Source organism: Chrysochloris asiatica, unplaced genomic scaffold (genome assembly GCF_000296735.1).
Source record: "Chrysochloris asiatica unplaced genomic scaffold, ChrAsi1.0 scaffold00125, whole genome shotgun sequence".
Taxonomy (NCBI): Eukaryota; Metazoa; Chordata; class Mammalia; order Afrosoricida; family Chrysochloridae; genus Chrysochloris; species Chrysochloris asiatica.
The window spans coordinates 3,343,437-3,363,204 of NW_006408643.1; the positions used below are offsets into that span (position 1 = coordinate 3,343,437).

General features: G+C 43.7%; 1 protein-coding gene across 1 annotated transcript in view; it reads right to left on the reverse strand.

Moving 5' to 3' along the window:
- The window catches only part of CATSPERD (catsper channel auxiliary subunit delta), a 106,302-nt gene that overhangs the window by 17,254 nt on the left and 69,280 nt on the right, over nucleotides 1-19,768 (reverse strand). The window contains exons 11-13 of the mRNA XM_006869024.1: nucleotides 16,750-16,808; nucleotides 6,257-6,335; nucleotides 3,206-3,258 (exon numbers count right to left, since the gene is read on the reverse strand). Of these exons, the coding sequence (XP_006869086.1) occupies nucleotides 3,206-3,258; nucleotides 6,257-6,335; nucleotides 16,750-16,808 (191 nt within the window). The remainder of the gene's footprint in view (nucleotides 1-3,205; nucleotides 3,259-6,256; nucleotides 6,336-16,749; nucleotides 16,809-19,768) is intronic.

The following is a 19,768-nucleotide window of genomic DNA, read 5'->3' on the forward strand; positions in this document are numbered from 1 at the left end:
TATTTGGGCACTGCAGGAGTTGTAATAACAGATACATTTCATCTAGTTTAAGCATTTTCAAAATGTGATGTACCCCTCCCTTCCCTCTGCTTTTTTCCTTTTTATATTGAGGATTCTAGCAGATTACTTTAGATGTACCACTCAGGGGTATTATGGCCACTCTATTAGTGTAGTGGTTACGAATTGGGCTGCTAACTTCAGGAACAGCAGTTCGAAACTACCAGTTGTCCCGTGGGAAAAAAGATGAGGATTTCTGCTCCCGTAAAGATTTACAGCCTTGGAAATCCTGTACAGGGTCACTATGAGTCGGAACTGACTCAACAGCACATAACCACCACCACCATTATGGGGATAAAATTTCCATCCAAAGAAGAAATTACCTGCACCTTGCAGGTGCAATGACCTGAAAGCTGCCTCAGAAATAGTAGCTCTCAATGCCAGCACTGCTTTGCTATATTTCTGCTTGTATGTTTGTACAAGCCTGACAGTCCAGTGTATATGCTAGTGTGACTGAAATAGGAGTTTTATCCTTCCTATGATCTTTAGTAGTTGCCTCATCCCCCCCAAATAAACCCATAATCTTAGTGAAAAACAGCCCGCTTGCTTGACTAGTACATCTTTAAGTCACTGAAAATAAATTTAAGAATTAATTAAAATCATTAGGCCTGTTAGTGCAGCTTCAACACAAGCTCTCCTCTCCACTCACTTCCTTCTAGACTACTGCTACAAAGCCCTTTCTAAACAAAAATTGGAAAGCTGCTTAGCTCTAGCTACAAACAGGAGCTACAGGACCAGAGAATTGACAAGATGTCCCTAACCATTCTTTCTTCCTTGACTGTTTCATGGGATCTCCAAGATCTCCAACTGTGCTTTCCCTTTGTCTTTACTTGACTAGACAATTACCAGAGAAAAAATTCAGCATTATTGAACACTAGCTAGGAGAAGATAACATCACCCTTTAAATTTTCAGCAAAAACAGGTGATACAATACACATCTCTAACCTTCAGTTACCTAAGGTAGGTCTAACCTTCACCTCTCAGCATGCTTTCTCCAGGACCCATAATAATGAGTAAGTTCAGTGAAGATCACAACCTTGAGGATAAACTGCCAAACAGCCGTCAACACCTAATGATGCTTATGTTATTGTCCTGAAGTGTTTCTTCAGGTTTTGAAGAGCGGTGTGAGAGAGCCCTTCTGCCTTGAGTCTAGCCTCTGAGTTGTTGGAAGGGACTTTTTTCAAGATAGCAATATCTCAGGATATTTCATTCCCTATAGCTAAAGCTTAGCCAGGTCTTTCCTGTTGAAAGCCACTAAAAAAAGTCTTGAAAATTCACCTAAAGCTATAGAAACGTTGGACAGGTGCTAATTGAAGGAGGAGAACCTGTGTTTCTAACATAGATTTTAGAAATAAGAAAAAAAACTCAGAATGTGATCAAAAGATCACAGTTGTTGCTACGGGAGAAATAGTATATATATTTCTTAACACTTAGCAACTATATATATATATTTATATTGTTACATTCCATTGAATTAGTTACAGTGAACCTGTATAGGGTTTCTGAGGCTGTAAATTTTTGTGGAAGCAGAAACCCTCATCTTATTCCCACAGAGAAGCTGGTAGAGAGTAACTGCTACAGTTCACATCATATATATATATGTTTGTATTGTGAATTGAGTGAGTGATAGTTTACATGGGAGAACACCAATTTTACACTCATCGTTTCATGCAATGATTATAATCTCCCAAGTGCATCATCATTCAACAGTATTCGCTTCTATTTTCTCTATTTTGTGTGTGGGGGGGGATGAGGGGAATGTACACAAAAACACTTAGGAATATATAATCATTTAAACAACCAAAGGGCACATTCTGCAAGCCTGCCTCCTGACCGCCAGCACACAGCCTTTCTCTTTCCATGACTCTAGAGTCCTCAGCTACTCCCTGTCTCCATGTCCTCATCTCTGCCTCCATCTCTGGTGTTACTGCTTCTCTGGATAGGGCCTCACATTCCGCTCATACTCTTTTCCCTTGATGGTCCTAGGGTCCTCTGTTCCTAGACTGTAAGGTTAACTACTCTCCCTTTTTGTTACAAAACTTCTACTTTTACAGTTGTGACAGTCTCAATTAGTCATAACAATTATTCACTCTTGAATCATAAGAATCTTATCCCCATCTCCTTTCACCAGACCCATCTAGACAAGATAAGATTTATTCATCTACCTTCTCCACACACTCTGAAACTAAACTTCCCCTTGAAAATTTGTAAGCCAGTCACTTTGTGCCTTAATAGCCCCCATTTTAGGTAGCCAATGTCTAAGTTGCCCATCCCTATCAACCCTGTATACAGAAAGGATAGGATTGATACTTGATGTGAAAACTCCTTCCCTCTCAGTTGGTATTTTGAATGACTACATCCAAAAGTATAGGTTAAGCTCTTCAAATTGTAGCAATTTACACTTGTTTCCTTTATCAAAAATATTTTTTTATCTTCCTCTAGTCAGATCTGATCACCAAGCCATCACAGCTAGGTTGAATGAATTCTATCTACAAGTTTGGGTGTTCTTGTGCGTCTCTCTTCAGTTCATACCAGCTGGATGCTTCACTCTCAGCTCTAGCCCTCTGTGGCTATGTCCTTGTCCATGGGCTCAGGAGTCCCCAGGTCTCACCACACTTTGGACCAACCAACCCTTCCTCTTCTCTCATCTCATCTCCAGGTCGAATTGTCAATACATCTTGTTTGCATGTTTGATCAATTTCAGACTGAAGAAGTTGGTAGAATTCTTCATTTTCATCATCATTGGTATTTGGTTGATGCGTAAATTTGAGTAATAGTATTAACTGATCTTCCTTGTATCGATATTATCCTATCACAGACAGTGTTGTACTTCATGAATGATCTTGAAATATTCTTTTTGATGATAAATTCAAAGCCATTCCACTTGAATTTGTTGTTCCCTGCATAGTAAACCATTGCTATGATTGTCAGATTAAAAATAGCCAATATCAGTCCATTTCAGTTCACTTATGCCTAAGACATCGCTCTTTATGTATTTCATTCCTATATCAATATGTCAATATACCCAACCCCATGCCATCTACAAACACCCCCACTCTACCCCCCCCCCGATATCAATATATCATTACCCAATCCCATCCCATCCATATGCCCCACACACACCCTCATCCGGTATCAATACACTTACTTCTGAATGACGAGCTTTTTGCTCACGTCACATCCAATGGAAATGAGCGCTGTCTACAGTGGAGAGAGACAGAGATGTTCACCCATGAGGGTCCCAGGGAGCCCAGCCCCAGTGAAGACCTAGGTGAGGCAAACTGACAACAGGAGGCTTTGGAAACGCTGCTGTCTGGGTCCCCTGATAAAGTGGCCCTAATGCCTTGTTGTTGTTGGGTGCTGGTGAGTTGATTTTTTTATTCATGTCACCCTCATGTGACAACGTACAACTGTCTGTAGGGATTCTTGGGCTATAATCTTAATGGGAACAGATTGCTAGGTCTCACTCTGTAACCATGATTGACTTTATGGAGATTAAACACTCAAAGTTTGCCCAAGCTTTGGAGCACAACCAAATCCCCATTGTTTTACAGGGAACAGACCCATCTTATACAATACTTGGCACGCAGGAGGCATGGGAAAAGAATGAACTGATGCATCAATGAATGGATGAGCTGGAATGGACAAACAATAGGAAAGTAGTGAAGCAGGCATTAGTCCAATGGCCTTAAACAAGTTTCTCAAAGTGGGCTGTGTGGTGCCCTCCAAGGTGTGCCAGGGGCTCAAAGCCATAGAATGAGGAAACTTTGGGTGTCTAGAAATAGTTTTATATTAAGACAAACCTGGATTTACCATGGAGCAGAATACAAGATTCAAATCAAGTTTTAAAAGAAACCTTCCTTCTGGCCCCCAGTCCTTCCCAGTCTGCTGTTCTTGGCCTCTGCCCTCAGTGAGGCCTTTCTGGAGCCTTGGGAATGGGCTGTCTCTGAGGACAGATTGCCCTTACCCTTGAGAAGGAAGATAAGGCATTCTAAAGAGGGAGCACCAATAGGTCCTGGGGTGTGGTGGCCCCCATCACCTCAACCTGAGAGCTCCTTCTCCTTGGACATTTCACCACAGGGAGAGGGAGGTCTGTGCCTTTTTCTTTACACTCCCAGAGACTCCGACCCCTCTCAAATGGGATGCTGCTGTGCTCTCATGTGAACACCCTCTCAGGGGTAAGGAGGTTCCGAGGCAGCTGTGACTGACGTTCAAATAGCCATCTCAGGGACAGAGTCCAGCATCCAAACTCCCCAGTGACCAGTCAAGCATGGAACAATCTTCATAGAGGAAAACAACCCAAGTCAACTCAAAACAACCCAAGTCAACCCAACCTAACCCAAGTCAATCCAACCCAACCAAGTCAACCCAACCCAAGTCAACCCAACCCAAGTTGAACTAACCATGTCAACCAAACCCAAGTTGAACCAACCAAGTCAACCAAACCCATTCATTCCAACCCAAGCCAACCCAAATAAACCCAACCCAACCTAAACTAACCCAACCCGAGTCAACTCAACCCAAGCAAATCAACTAATCCCATCCAATCTAACCCATCAACCCAAATAAACCCAATCTAAACTAACCCAACCCAAGTCAACCCAACCAAGTCAACAAAACCCATCCATTCCAACCCAAGTCAACCCAATTAAACCCAACCCAACCCAACCCAAGTCAACCCAATTAAACCCAAGTCAACCCAACCCAAGTCAACAAAACCCATCCATTCCAACCCAAGTCAACCCAATTAAACCCAACCCAACCCAACCCAAGTCAATCAAACCCATCCAATCCAACCCAAGTCAACCCATAAAAACACAACCCAACCTAAACTAACCCAACCCAATGAAGGTTTCCTTCTGTCAGTCCCATCATCCTTCAGCCCTGACCCCATAGCCACTCCTTGCCAGCTGGGCCTTCTCTGAGCAGTGACTTGTCAGCCCCTGTTGTCAGGGCACCTGATAACTTCTTGGCTGCCCACTGGAACTACTGATGAAGGGCATGCCTGCCCCAAGCTCATCTGCTGCTTTTTCCTGCCATCTGAATTGGGAGAAGAGTCCGACCTGGTCACTGCCATCGTCAGAAGAGGCCAGGTCTGCTACCAAGTCCTTCCACCACCACCCAGTGTCTTGAGAGCCCAAGTTGTCATTGTTAGTTGTTGTTGAGTTGATTCTGACCCATGAATGCCTGAATAGAACGACGTTATAATGGCTGGTTTGGGGAAATGGGTCACCAGGTCTTTTTTCTGCCATGCCTCTGAGTGGACTCAAACCGCAAACGTTTTTGGTTAGCTGCCAAACACATTAACCATTTGTACACAGGGATTCCTTTAAACAAATCGTTCAGTAGTTTTTAGTATTTTTATTATATCCTGAGATCATCACCGCTGTCTAGTTCCAACATGTTCCGTCACCCTAAAGGAGTTTTGCTGTGGCATGGTAGGATATGCACTGGCCAGCTAACTGTAATGTTGGTGGTTCAAACCCACCAGCCACTCTTCAGAAACCCTATACAGGGTCAGAAACCTATGAGTGGAACGGATTCAACAATACTAAGTAATAACAACAAAATCCATACCCATGAATAGTCATTCCCAATTCCTTCTCTTCCCTAGCCTGTAGGTTAACACTAATCCACGTTCTGTCTATGGATTTGTCTGTTCTGAACATTTCATTATCAATGGAACGGCACAAAGTTTGTTCCTTTGTTTCTGGATGCTTTTAGTTCTTATGTGTTCAAGGTTCGTATCTGTTGTGATATGCATCAGAACCTTATTCCTAAGTATAACTGCATAATATTCCATGACATGGATACACCACATGTGGTTCATACATTCAGGTGCTGATGGTATCTGGGTGGTTTCCACGTTGGGGTTATTGTGAATAAGGCTGCCATGAGCACTTGGGCACATGTTTTGTGTGGATGGAGGTTTTCAGTTCTCTTGGGTATGCCTGGGAGTGCTGTTACCTGAATCAGCCAGGGGCAGTTCTGCAGACAACCAACAAGAAACACACCTGGTCCGAGGACCGTGAGTCAGGAAGGGGCAGCCCTGGTGACACTGACATCCAGCACAGGGTCACCTCCATTTCCAGATCCTGAATGAGGGCTAGACCAGCCCTTCAAGGAAAGGGCAACTGATGCCTGCCGCCGTTACTCTTTAAGAATACAGATGAGGGGCCAGCAAAGGTCTGGGACATACCAGTGGATGGAAGTCGATGCAAGAAACTTCCTTATTAGCTATGTCCAGAGTAACAGTGGATATTGTGGGTCGCTTTATGCTGCAAAGGCAATGGGAACATGTGTTACTGGAGACCAGAGGCAGAGTAAAAAGCATTGTCCATTCACTCACACACACTCACTCACTCACACACACTCACACACTCACTCACTCACACACTCACTCACACACACTCATTCACTCATACACTCACTCACACACACTCACTCACTCATACACTCACACACACTCACACACTCACAGTCACTCACACACTCACTCATTCATTCACTCACACATTTATTCGCTCACAGACTCACTTACACACTCACACACTAACACACACTCACACATTCACACACACTCATTCACTCACACAGTCACACGCTCACACTTTCACTCATACCCTCACACACTCATTCTCACACACACACACACACTCACTCACACACACTCATTCACTCTCACACACACTCATTCACTCACTCACACACTCACACACTCACACTCACCCATCCATTTCCAAAAGCTGACTGAGGGCCTCTGGGAATGTGAAAGAGAGAAGACAGGCATGTTGAGATCTACCCTCTCTTGAGTTTTAATTTTTTCTTTCTTTTTAAAAACTTTCTATTGTGAATTGAATGAAGGTTCACAGACAAGATCATCAGTTTTACATTCAACAATCTGACCCTCTGATTCATCTCTGTGATTGTAATCCCCTCCATGGAACAACAGTTCTCCTACTTCCTCCCTCTGCTTCCTAGTCCCATTCCACCCCTCCCTTCCCTTCTCAACTTTGTCCTTAGATAAATGTTGCCCTTTTGATTTTAATTAATTGGCCATTCCATTGTGAGTGTACCTTACGAGTGCTGTTGTCCCACTCCCACATATATCTATCTAGTGATTGGCTGAAAATTGAGCTACAAGGGTGAGTTCCTTTCCAGACTTGAAATTGGTCAAAAGCCGTGGTCTCAGGTTCCTCCGTTCTTTCTGACCAATAAGGCTAATACTTTAAAAAAAAATCTTTGGTGTTCTGTTTCACATTTTCTCCTACTCTATCCAGGGTACTCTAACATGATCCCTTTCAGGGCCGTTGGTAGTGGTAGCTGGACACCATCTAGTTCTACTGATCTCAGAGTCGTGGAGACCGATGCTCATACGTTCCAGGAGTCCATTGGATTAATTCATTCCAAGCATCTTTAATTTTCATCACTTTCTTACGCACATGGAGAGACCAATAGTTGCACCTTAGACGGCCACTCATGAGCTTTCAAGATCCCAGACACTACTCAGCAATGCAGGATGTAGAACATTGCCTTTGTGGACTACGTTGTGCCAATGGACCACGGTACCCCCTGAGACTATGGTTCTGAGGCCATTGTCCTAAGATGTTTGATACTATCTAAGAAGTTTTCATTGTTTTGTCCCCTGTATGAGCCACCACATTCATAGCTGTGTTTGCAGGAAAGGTAAGTATCCAAGTACAAATATCGTCATCCAAACTCTTAGGTATTTGTGGGTGTACTCCCTCCCATACTCACTCAGCCTGTGTCTCTGTCTGTGTATCGTCCCACAGAACACTGCTGTCTTGTGTATATATCACTATTACCTCTAGCTCCTTTAGCCCTTGCCGACCTCCCTGTGTCTTCACCTGTCTTCATCATTCTTCTGCCAACCTCCCCTTCTGAGTTTCTATATTTTCTAAGTAAGTTTAATTAATTTGCATGTTATTTCTTTCAAAGACCATCCAACATCACAATTTTATTATTACTGTACTGCATATAATGATTTATCATATTTCCTTTAATAGTTTCTATATCCTCTGATCAACACTCATGGAAGGAGCAGTCAAGAAATCAAACAATGGATTGCATTCGGTAAATCTGCAGCACAAGATCTCTTTAGTGTTTAAGACCAAAGATGTCAATCTAAGGACCAAAGTGCACCTGACCCAAGCTAAGGAAGACCGTAGAAGAATTGATGCATTTGAGTTATGGTGTTAGAGGAGAAGAAAGTACCATGAACTGCCAAAAGAACAAACAAATCTGTGCTGGAAGAAGTACAACCAGAATGTTCCTTGGAGGCCACGATGGCCAGACTTTGTCTCTCATACTTTGGACATGTTATCAGGAGTCTCTGGAGAAGGACACCATGTTTAGTAAAGTGGAGGGTCAGAGAAAAATAAGAAGACCTCCAGCGAGATGGATTAGCACAGTGGGGGCAGCAGTGGGCTCAGGTGTAGGAACAACTGTGAGGTTGGTGCAGGACCGGTGGTGTTTCGTTCTGTTGTGCGTACAGTCGCTAGGAGTCAGTACTGACTTCATAGCACCTAACAACAACAACATATCCTCTGAAACTTGCTCTTGAAAGTAGAGACACTAAAGTGACTGGGAGAAATAATGAAGAAAAAGAGCCGAACAGAACATTTCATAGAGGAGAACAATTTCATTTCAAAGGGTGGCTCAAAAAGACAAAGTCAAGTATTATAACAAAATGTGCAAAGACCTAGAGTTAGTAAACCAAAAGTAAACTGAGACATGGAGAAAAAAATCCAGAAGGATTCCAGGATTATATCCCTGGTAGTGTATTGACTTATGCATTGGAGTGTTCACCACAAGATCAGCGGTTCAAATCCACCACTTGCTCCATGGGAGAAAGATGAGATTTTCTGCTTCCATAAAGACTTACAGACTTGGAAACCCTATACAGGGTCTCTGTGAATTAGAACAAACTCGACGGCACTTAACAACAACAGAAATTGACAAGACACCGATTTAAATGTTTCAATAAAACAATATAGCATTGGAAGTACTCTCTCCTCCAACGCCAACTGATTAAAAGAGATCCATATTTGTGCCCACTCCAAAGATAAGTGATGTAACAGAGTGCAGATCGTATCAAGCAATATCATTCATAGTACATGCCAATGAATTTTTGCTGAAGAGAATTCAGGAATGGTAGCAATAGTACATCAGCAGGAAACTGCCAGAAATTCAAGTCAGATTCAGAAGGTGATGTGGAATGGAGGGCATCATTGCTGACATCAGCTAGATCTTGGCTGAAAGCCAAGAAGACCAGAAACATGTTTACTTGTGTATTTTGGAAATTGGCCATCAGAGTAAACAAAGGCATTTGACTTTGTGGATCAAAACGAACTAAGGATAGCATTTTGAAGACTAGAAATTCCACAGTGCTCATGTGGAAACTGTACATAGACCAAGAGGCTGTCGTTAGAACAGAAGAAGGAAATGGTGAGAGGTTTAAAATCAGGAAACGTGTGTGCCAGGGCTGTATCCTTTCACCATATGTATTCATTGTGTATGCCGAGAAACTAATCTGAGAAACTGGATTATATGAAGAAAACCATGATTTCAGGATAGAAGCAAGGCTCATTAGTGATATGCGATATGCAGATGATACAACCTTGCTTCCTGGAAACGAAGAGGACTTGAGACACTTACTGATGAAGATCAAAGACTGTATGTAGCCTTCAATCTGGATTACACCTCGACATTCAGAAAGAAAAGATCATCACAAATGGACCAATGAGGAACATCATGAAAAATGGAGAAAGATTGAAGTTGCCAAGGATTTCATTTTACTTGGATCCACAATCAACCTCCATGGAAACAGAAGAAATCAAATGATATTGCACTGAGCAAATCTGCTGCAAAAAAACCTGTTTCAAGTACTCAAAAACGAAGATGTGACTATGAGAACAAAGCATGCCTGACCTAAGCGATGATATTTTCAATCATGTCATATGTATGCAAAAGCTGGACAATGAATAAGGAAGACCAAAGAAGAATGAATATTGACTATTCCATGAACATCCAGGAGAACGAGCAAATATGTATTGGAAGAAGTACATCCAGAATATTATACTTTCGAGGACAGCAGTCCCTGGAAAAGGACATCCTATGTGGTAAAGTAGAGGATTAGCAACAATGAACTGGATAAACAATGACAAAACAATGGGCTCTCAAAGGGAACGTATGAGCAGGCATGTAAGCTTGCTGGTGACCACGTTGGTCTACTGGTGAGTGGAAGAGGGGGAAAGGCAGCAGTGAAGATATGGACTGAGTTCCACCATATTCCATAGACTCCCGTTGACCTGGAGATAGAGAGAAAAGGAAGAGGGCTGGTCTGAAGTGTGGTGAGACCTGGGTTCTCCTGAGCCCATGGACGAGGACATAGCCACTGAGGGTTAGAGCTGAAAGTGAAGCATCCGGCTGATATGAAGTGAGGGGAGATGCACAAGAATGCCCAAACCTGCAGATAGGAACCATTGGACCTAGCTTTGATGGCTTCATGATCAGAACTCGACTAGAGGAAGATAAAGAAATTTGGTAAAGGAAATGAGTGTAAATTGCTACAATTTAATGAACTTGACCTATACTTATGGATGTAGTAATTCTAAATACCAACTGAGAGGGAAGGAGTCTTTACATCAAGGATCAATCCTATCCCCTCTGTACATAGGATTGATAGGGAAAGGCAACTTAGACACTGGCTACCTAAAATGGGAGGGCCATAAAGGAGTACTGGTGCAGGTTAATGTGCTAGCTTGCAAGGTCAGTTTGAACCACAAGGCTGGCAGTTCAAGCTTACCAGCATCTCTTCGGAAACCCTATACAGGGTTGCTATGAGTCAGAACTGACTCAACGGCACGTAACAACAACAATAACATAAAGGCATAAAGTGACTTGGCTTACAAGTTTTCAAGAGGGAGTTTACTTTCAGAGTGTGCAGAGAAGGTAGAGTCTCCATTGAATAGGTTTCATCTTGTCTCAGTAGGTCTGGTGAAAGGAGATGGGGATAAGATTCTTATGATTCAACAGTGAGTAATTGTTATCATCACTAATTGCAACTGTCACAACTGTAAAGGTAGAAGTTTTGTAACAAAAAGGAGGGAGCAGTTAATTGTACAATCCAGGAACAGAGGACTGTCAAGGGAGAAGAACATGAGTGGAATGTGGGATATTATCCAGAGAAGCAGCGACACCAGAGATGATGATATGGAGAGAGGGAGCAGCTGAGGACTCTAGACTCATGGAAAGAGAGGGACTGAGTGTTGGCAGCCAGGAGGCAGACTTACAGAATGTACTCTTTGGTTATTTAAATGATTCTATATTCCTGAGTGTTTTTGTGGACAACGCAAAAAAAAAGAGGGAATAGAAGCAAATACTGTTTAATGAAGATGCACGGAGGGGATTGTAATCATTGCAATGAAACAAAATACGATAGGATGAGTGCAAAACTGATGTTCTCTTGTAATCTAACACTCAATTCTCGATAGAAGCTTTAAAAAAACAATAACCCAGCAATGGACTCAACTGTAATGATTATAAGAAAGGCATGGGATTGGGCAGTGTTTAGTTGTTTCATTCTGTTGTACTTGGGGTCTCCATGAATTGGAACCAACTCGACGGAACCTAACAATGAACTTATGTAAGGAGATCACCACATCTTTAGTCTCTGGTGCCGCTGGGTGAATTTGAACTGGAAACCTCTTGGTTTATAACTGAGCATAAAACAACTGTGCCAAGTATACCTTGGGGTGAGACTGCAAAACCTCATTCTGCAGTTCATTCACATCTAGCATGCAAGGTTGTGTCATCTGCCTACTGCACACTGTTAATGAGCCTTCCTCCAATCCTGATGTCAGGATCATCTTCATATAATCCATTGCCCCCAGTGAGGACCCCTGTTCCGTGGTCTTGTTTGTTTCTTGCCTACTTAATCTGTCAGATTCTAAAAGCAGCGTATTAAAATCTTTCACAATTACTGTGTTTTAATCAAGACCTGTTTACATTTCGAGCAGTGGTTGCCTTGAGTACTTGCCATGTTGCTTGGAGCACAGAGATTTGTATTTGTACATATAGACAAGACAAACATACTTGGTCTTGAAATGATCTCTTATCTACAAATAATATCATCACTGGGGCTCTCTTGTTTATTTTTCATTCGATTGCTTGATTAGGTCTTCTCGTAGAGCTTTCCCCATCCCTTTATTTTCCACTTTTACCTGTTTATTTTAAATGTGCTTCTTTTATTATTATTTTTGACCCATTCTTGCCTGTGTGGTACTGATGACAGGGACTCAAGGACTTGTCAGTTACACACAGCACCAAGCCATGTTCATGGAGTCTCCATGTACTGGAACCAACTCGACGGAACCTAACAATGATCTTATGTAAGTACCTGATCTTCCATCGGTGTCTCTCTTGCTGTTTGGAACCCCTCCTCAGAACGAGGCAAGCCAGGAAACAAAACAACGTCCATGCACCTTCTGGCTCTCACGGCATCCCCCAAGTCCTCGCAGCTACCTCTTTCCACATCCTTCCATGCACATCTTGGTCTCCACCCAACCGTCTCCCTGCAGCATGGCACCAGTCTCCCAGCCTACCTGCACGTCATTCTCACTACCCTCTGCTTCACTCCCCACCCTACAGCTGGCTGGCACATCTCGTTGAAATGCAGGTCTGAGCCCATCATCTCTTTCCTCCCGATGGGTTCTCTTAACGGACTCTTCTACGTGCTCTGGCCCCTGTAGAACCTTGTCACATCACCTTCCCATGATGCTCTTTGTTCTCTTCACCTTCCAGTCCTGCCCCAGAGCATCTGAACACACTGCTTCTCTCCCTGGTATGCTTTTATCTTCTCTCTGTCTTGTTAATGTCCACTCTTCCTACAGATCTTGGAAGGATGGTCCCTTCCTCGGGCAGGTATTCCTGGAGTTTGCTGAAGATGATGGCCTCAAAACTCCCTCATTGTTGCTCAGAGAATCTATATCCGTCCTCTCTTGCATAATGTTACACTGGTATGCCACACCTTTTTGCATGATTACAGACAAGTGTTTAGCTATACACTGAAAGGTTGGCAGTTTGAACCCACCCAAAGGCTATGCAGTAGAAAGCCTTGGTGATCAGCTTCTGTAAAGATCACAGCCAAGAAAACTCTATGGGGCAGCATTACTCTATCGACTCAATGACACCCACCACAACCAACAAGATTTACCAATCCAACAACAACACCTTGAGGATAATGCTGTGTGTGACAGGGTACTATCCATACCCTTCAAGGAAGGCCAGTTAATATCACTATTATTAAAATCTATGCACCAACTACTAAAGCCAGTAATTAGGAAATTGAACAAGTCCATCAACTTCTTGGCTGGAAGGCAAGGTCAGTTTGAACTGAAGGGTCGCTATGAGTCAGAACTGACTCAACGGCACTTAACAACAATAACAGCCACCAACTTCTTCAGTCTGAAATTGATCAAACATGCAATCAAGATGTGTTGATCATTACTGGTGATTGGAATGCAAAGGCTGGAAGCCAAGAGGAAGGATCAGCATTTGGGAAATATGGCCTTGGTGATAGAAATGGTGCTGGAGATCGCATGATAGGATTCTGCAAGACCAATCATTTCTTCATTTCAAATACTTTTTTTAAACAATAAAAAGATGACTATACACATGGACCTTACCAGATGGAATACACAGTAATCAAATTGACTACATCTGTGAAAAAAGATGATGGAAATGCTCCATATCATCCACCAAAACAAGGTCAGGGGCAGATTGTGGAACAGACCATCAGTTGACATATGCAAGTTCATGATGAAGCTGAAGAAAATTAAAACAAGTCCATGAGAGCCAAAATTTGACCTTGAACACAATCCACATGAATTCAGAGATCATCTCAAGAATAGATTTGATGAATTAGACACTAATGACTGAAGATCAGAAGAGTTGTGGAATGACCTCAAGAACATCCTACAGAGAGAAAGCAAAAGGGTGTGGTGCAGTGGGTTAACGCACCAGACTGCAAAGCCGTTTGAACTGCAAGGTTGGCGGTTTAAGCTCATCAGCTGCTCCTTGGAAACCCTATACAGGGTCGCTATGGGTAGGAACCGACTCGACGGCACTTAACAACAACAAGGAAGAAGGAAACGACCAAAATGGATATCAGAAGAGACTCTGAAACTTGTTCTCCAGCGTAGCGATGCTAAAGCAAATAGAAGAAATGAGGAAGTAAAAGAGCTGAACAAAAAATTTCAAAGGACAGTTCAAGAAGAAAAAGTTAAGTATTAAAATGAAATGTGTAAAAGACCTGGAATTATTTCTCAAGCTGATGGAACTGAGGGGAAAAAATCAAGCCTTGACATGGAATATCGAAGGAGTCCATGGGTAAAATCCTAAGTATTTTATGTCCTCTTCTATTTCAGCAAGCAAGGTTGTATCGTCTGCATATAATAGGTTGTTAATGAGTCTTCTGTTATGTATAAGGTTGCTATGAGTAGGTACCAAATCAATGGCACCTAATAACAACAACATGGGCAAAATAGTGAATGATGCAGAAAGCATCAGAAGAAGATTGAAGGAACCCACAGAGTCACTGTACCAAAAAGAAATGGACAATGTTAAACCATTTCAAGAGGTAGTATATGATCAAGAGTCAATGATACTGAAAAAAGAAGGCCATGTCGCATTGAAGGCACTGGCAAAGAACAAGGCATTGGGAATTGAAGGAATACAGATTGAAATCTTTCAACAAACTGATGCAGCCCTGGAGGCACTCACTCATCTCTGCCAAGAAGTTTGGAAAACAGCTACCTAGCTAATTGATTGAAAGAGAAACATATTTGTGCCCATTCCAAAGAGAGATGACTCAACAGAATGTGGAAATCATCAGGCAATATCATTAATATTACATGCAAGTAAAATTTTGCTGCAGATTATTTTAAAATGACTGCCACAGTACATTGACAGAGAACTGCAAGTAGTTCAAGCCACATTCAGATGAGAATCCGGAACGAAGGATATCAACTGCTGACATCAGATGGATCTTGGCTGAAAGCAGAGAGGACCAGAAAGATGTTTACCTGTGCTTTATTGACTATGCAAAGGCTTTCAATTGTGTGGATCAAGACAAGCCATAGACAATACTGCAAAGTATTAATATTCCTAAATGCTTAATTGTGCTCACGAGGAACTTGTATATGGACCAAGAGGCAGTTGTTTGAACAGAACAAGGGAACGCTGAATGGTTTAAAATCAGGAAAGGTGTAAACCAGGCTTGTTTTATCTCACCATACTTATTCAATCTGTATGCTGAGCAAATAATCCAAGAAGCTGGATTATATGAAGACAAACGTGGCATCAGGATTGGAGGAAGACTCATTAACAACCTGCGATATGCAGATGATACAACCTTGCTTGCTGTATTGATGAAGATCAAAGAACACAGTCTTCATTATGGATTGCACCTCAATGTAAAGGAAACAAAAATCCTCACCACTGGACCAGTGAATAACATGATAAATGGAGAAAAGATTGAGGTTGGCAAAGACTTCTTTTTGTCTGGATCCACAATCAACACTCATGGAAGCAGCAGTCAAAAAATCAAATATATTTCATTAGGCCAATCTGCTGCTCAAGACCTCTTTAAAATGTTTAAGAGCAAAGATGTCAGCCTGAGGACTAAAGTGATTTTCAATAACCTCAAATGCATGTGAAAGTTGCACAGTGAATAAGGAAGATGGTGGAAGAATTGATGCACTTGAGTTCTGGTGTTGGAGAAGAATGTTAAACGTACCATGGACTGCCAGAAGAATGAACAAATCTGTGTTGGAAGCAGTACCGTCAGAATATTCCTTAGAAGCCAGGATGGTGAGAGTTCGCCTCTCATACTTTAGACATTTTGCCAGGAGGGATCAGTCCCTGGAGAAGGACGTCTTGCTTGGTAAAGTGGAGGGTTTGTGAAAAAGAGGAAGCACACCGATGAGATGGATTGGCACAGTGGCAGCAGCAATGGGCTGACGCTTAACAACGTTTGCGAGGATGGTGCAGGACCGGGCGGTGTTTCATTCTGTTGTGCATCAATTCACTACGAGTCACAACTGACTTGATGGTACCTAACAACAACAACTTTGGGACTGCTAACTGCAACGTCGGAGCTTCAAACTCATCAGCCACTCCTTGAAAACCCTGTACAGGTTCACTATGAGTTGGAACCGACTTGACGGCACTTAACAATAACAACAACCTCCGCCCCTGGGAAAGAGGAAATCCTTGGCTCCTCCCCTCTCTGCCTCTCCTTCTGGGTCAGTCTCCCAAGTTTCTCTGTCTGCCCAACATGCTGGTCTTCTTGAACATCTCTGACTGCCCTTTCCATCCCCAGCAGTTCAAAATGCTAACCTGACCATCACCAATCAAAGTACGTCACCTAATGACAGCTAATCTAAAGATTGGAAGTTCAAACCCACCCATGGCACCCTGGAAGAAAGGTCTGGCATTTGCTTCCATAAAGAAGAACGCCAAGAGGCAGTTCTACTCTGTAACACATGGGGTCGTCGTGAGTCAGAATCGACCCCATGGTAACAGGTTTGGGGGGGACGGGAAGGGAGTTATAGATGGCAAAATGACAATCTGCAAAAGCTAGCTCCATCAAAGTTACAATGTACATACCTGGAGGTGAAGTTGGGGTCAGCCCTGCCGCTATGGTGCTGTTGCATCAGGAAAATGTTCTGTGGACACACAGAGAGAAGATGCAGTGGTTCAGACGGGCATTGACACAGCCGGGATGAGGGGAGGAGAGGTGACAGGAGCAGAGTTGAAACCTGTCTGCTTCTAATTCCATTCCCAGGGAGTGGTGATGCCAGTGGTGTGTAAATCTTTACAGGAGCAGAAAGCCTCCTCGTTCTCCCATGGAGGGACTGGTAGATTTGAACTACTGACCTTGCGGTTAGCAGCTTAGCTCAGAAACCACTACGCTCTCAGTGAGTTGTTGTTGTTGTTGTTGTTAAGTGCCATCGAGTCAGTTTCGACCCATAGCGACCCTGAATAGGGTTTCCGAGGCTGTAAATCTTTACGTAAGCAGATCGCCTCATCTTTCTCCCGCGAATCAGCTGGTAGTTTCGAACTGCTGACCTTCTGGTTCGCAGCCCGATTCGTAACCACTACGCTACCAGAGCTCCTTGCTCGCTCTCAGTGAGTACATTCTGGAAATGGCTGCAAGCTGAGGGGTTTTGTGTCCTTGCTCAGGTACCGCCGTCAGGGGGGATGCTGTTTTTTTCTCCCTCTTATCTGGAGATAAGAAACCCTGGAGGTGCAGTGGGTTAGGCATTGAGCTGGTAACTACAAGCTTGGCGGTGTGACCCCACCAGGCACTCTGAGGGAGAGAGGGTCCTGGCTGTCTGCTCCCACCAAGATTTACATTCTTGGAAACACTGTGGGGCTGTTATACTCTGTGTTGTAGGGTGGCTGTGAGTTGGAACAGATGTGACAGTGGTAGGTTTGGCTTGGGGATCTGTGCGTGCCAAGAGCAGGGACAAAGAGCTGGCTGAGGGCCATCCTGCCTTGTCGAGCCCCCTCCCAGACACACTGCCCTCTGAGCCTCATCGTTGGGTGTAAGTGCACACCTGCAAAGGGTCACTGAGAATACAGGGGCACTAAGGAACCAGGGGTACTGAGGAACCATGGGTACTGAGGATCCAGGGGTACTGAGAATCCAGGGGTACTGAGGATCCAGGATTACTGAGAATCCAGGGGTACTGAGGATCCAGGGTCACTGAGAATCCAGGGGTACTGAGGATCCAGGGTCACTGAGAATCCAGGGGTACTGAGGATCCAGGGGTACTGAGAATCCAGGGTACTGAGTGTCCAGGGTCACTGAGAGTTCAGGGGTACTGAGGAACCAGGGGCACTGAGGAACCAGGAGCACTGAAGATCCAGGGGCCCTGAGGACCCAGGGCTATTGACAAGGCTTAGCTTAGTCTAAAAGGAGCTCTGGTAGTGTAGTGGTAACGAATCGTGCTGCGAACCTTAAGGTCAGCAGTTCGAAACTACCAGATGTTCCGCAGGAGAAAGATGAGGCTTTCTGCTCCCGTCAAGATTTACAGCCTTGGAAACCCTGTACAGGGTCGCTATGGGTCGGAACTGACTCCACGGCACTTAACAACAACAAGAAGCTTAGTCTAAAGTAACATGGAATCCAAGTAGCCGTTACAGCAGTGTCTGCAGGTAAAATTGACCTCGCTCCCTTACTACATCCCATAATTATCCACTCCTCTTTAATCTCCACAGCAGATCCTGGTGCTCAAATGAGGGGGGATGGGGCAACTCTCTTCCTGGGACTAAAGGGAAAGTCTGCACTCAGGAGCTATTGAAATGGTTGCCAGGTCCCAGCTGCGATCACCCTAACTACTGGGATGGAAAAACTCGAGGACACTACCTGACCACAAGTTCTGCCATCCTGGTTTTCCTTCCCCTAAAAAGCCCCAGAGTGCCCTCCAGTCAGGAGGCAAACTGGGAGACTCCCGCTCCCCTGGCCTCCTGATGTCCACACCCAGTAAATGCTTCGCTCTTTGCTCTGAGCCCTGTCTTAGAGGCCTGGGCAGTGTCAGAGGCAGGGAACTCAAACGTCCTCGTGGTGACTGCCCCAGAAGCCCCCCAGGCTCATCTCTGGACACAGCCACTCCCCCTAGCTCACCTCAACTCTGATGCCTGCTTTCCCAGTGAGCTCAAGTCTCGCTGGGCTGGGCTGAACTCCCGGTGATATTGTCTACCCTGGCCCTCCCCTCTCCTGACATTGTGTACCTGATGAACATCAATTTCAGGTCTGTTTTCTCACTGGTTAGTTAAGTGATGGGTTACAAATGGAAGGGTTAGTGGTTTTAATCCACCCAGAGGCTCCTCGGGGAAAAGGTCTGGCAATTTGTAAGACCACAGCCTAGGAAACCCCGTGGAACAGTTCTACATTGTCACATAGGGGCACGGGGAGTGGATGATATATAAGAGTATATATACCGCCACGCGTCTGTCAGTTTGTCGTACTGTGGTGGCTTGTGAGTTGCTGTGATTCTGAAAGCTGATGAGCTTCCAGACAAAGACAGACTAAGAAGAAAGAGTGACGAACTACTTCCAAATATATACTCACTGAAAACCTTATAAATAGCAGTGAACACTGTCAGGGGCCAGAAAATGAGCCCCTCAGGTTGGAAGGCACTCAAAATGTGGCTGGGGAACAGTTGCCTCCTCAAAGTAGAGTTGATCGTGATGATGAGAATGGAGTAAAGCCCGTGGGGAAAAAAAGCCCGCGGGACCTTCATTTGGTGATGGGGTACAACTCAAAATAAAGAGAAACAGCTGTAAACATCCATTGAAAATCGGAACATGGAATGTACAAAGTATGAATCTGGGAAAATTGGAAGTTGTTAAAAATGAAATGAAATGCATAAACATCGATATCTTAGGTATTAGTGAGCTGCAATGGACTGGTATTGGCCATTTTTAATCTGACAACCACATGGTTTACTATGCCAGAAATGACAAACTGAAGAGGAATTGCATTCATTGTCAAAAAGAACATATCCAGATCAGTAATGAGGTACAACGCTGTCTGTGATAGGATAATATCCATGCGCCTACAGGGAAGCCCAGTTAATACCACTATTATTCAAATTTACGCACCAACAGCTAAAGCCAA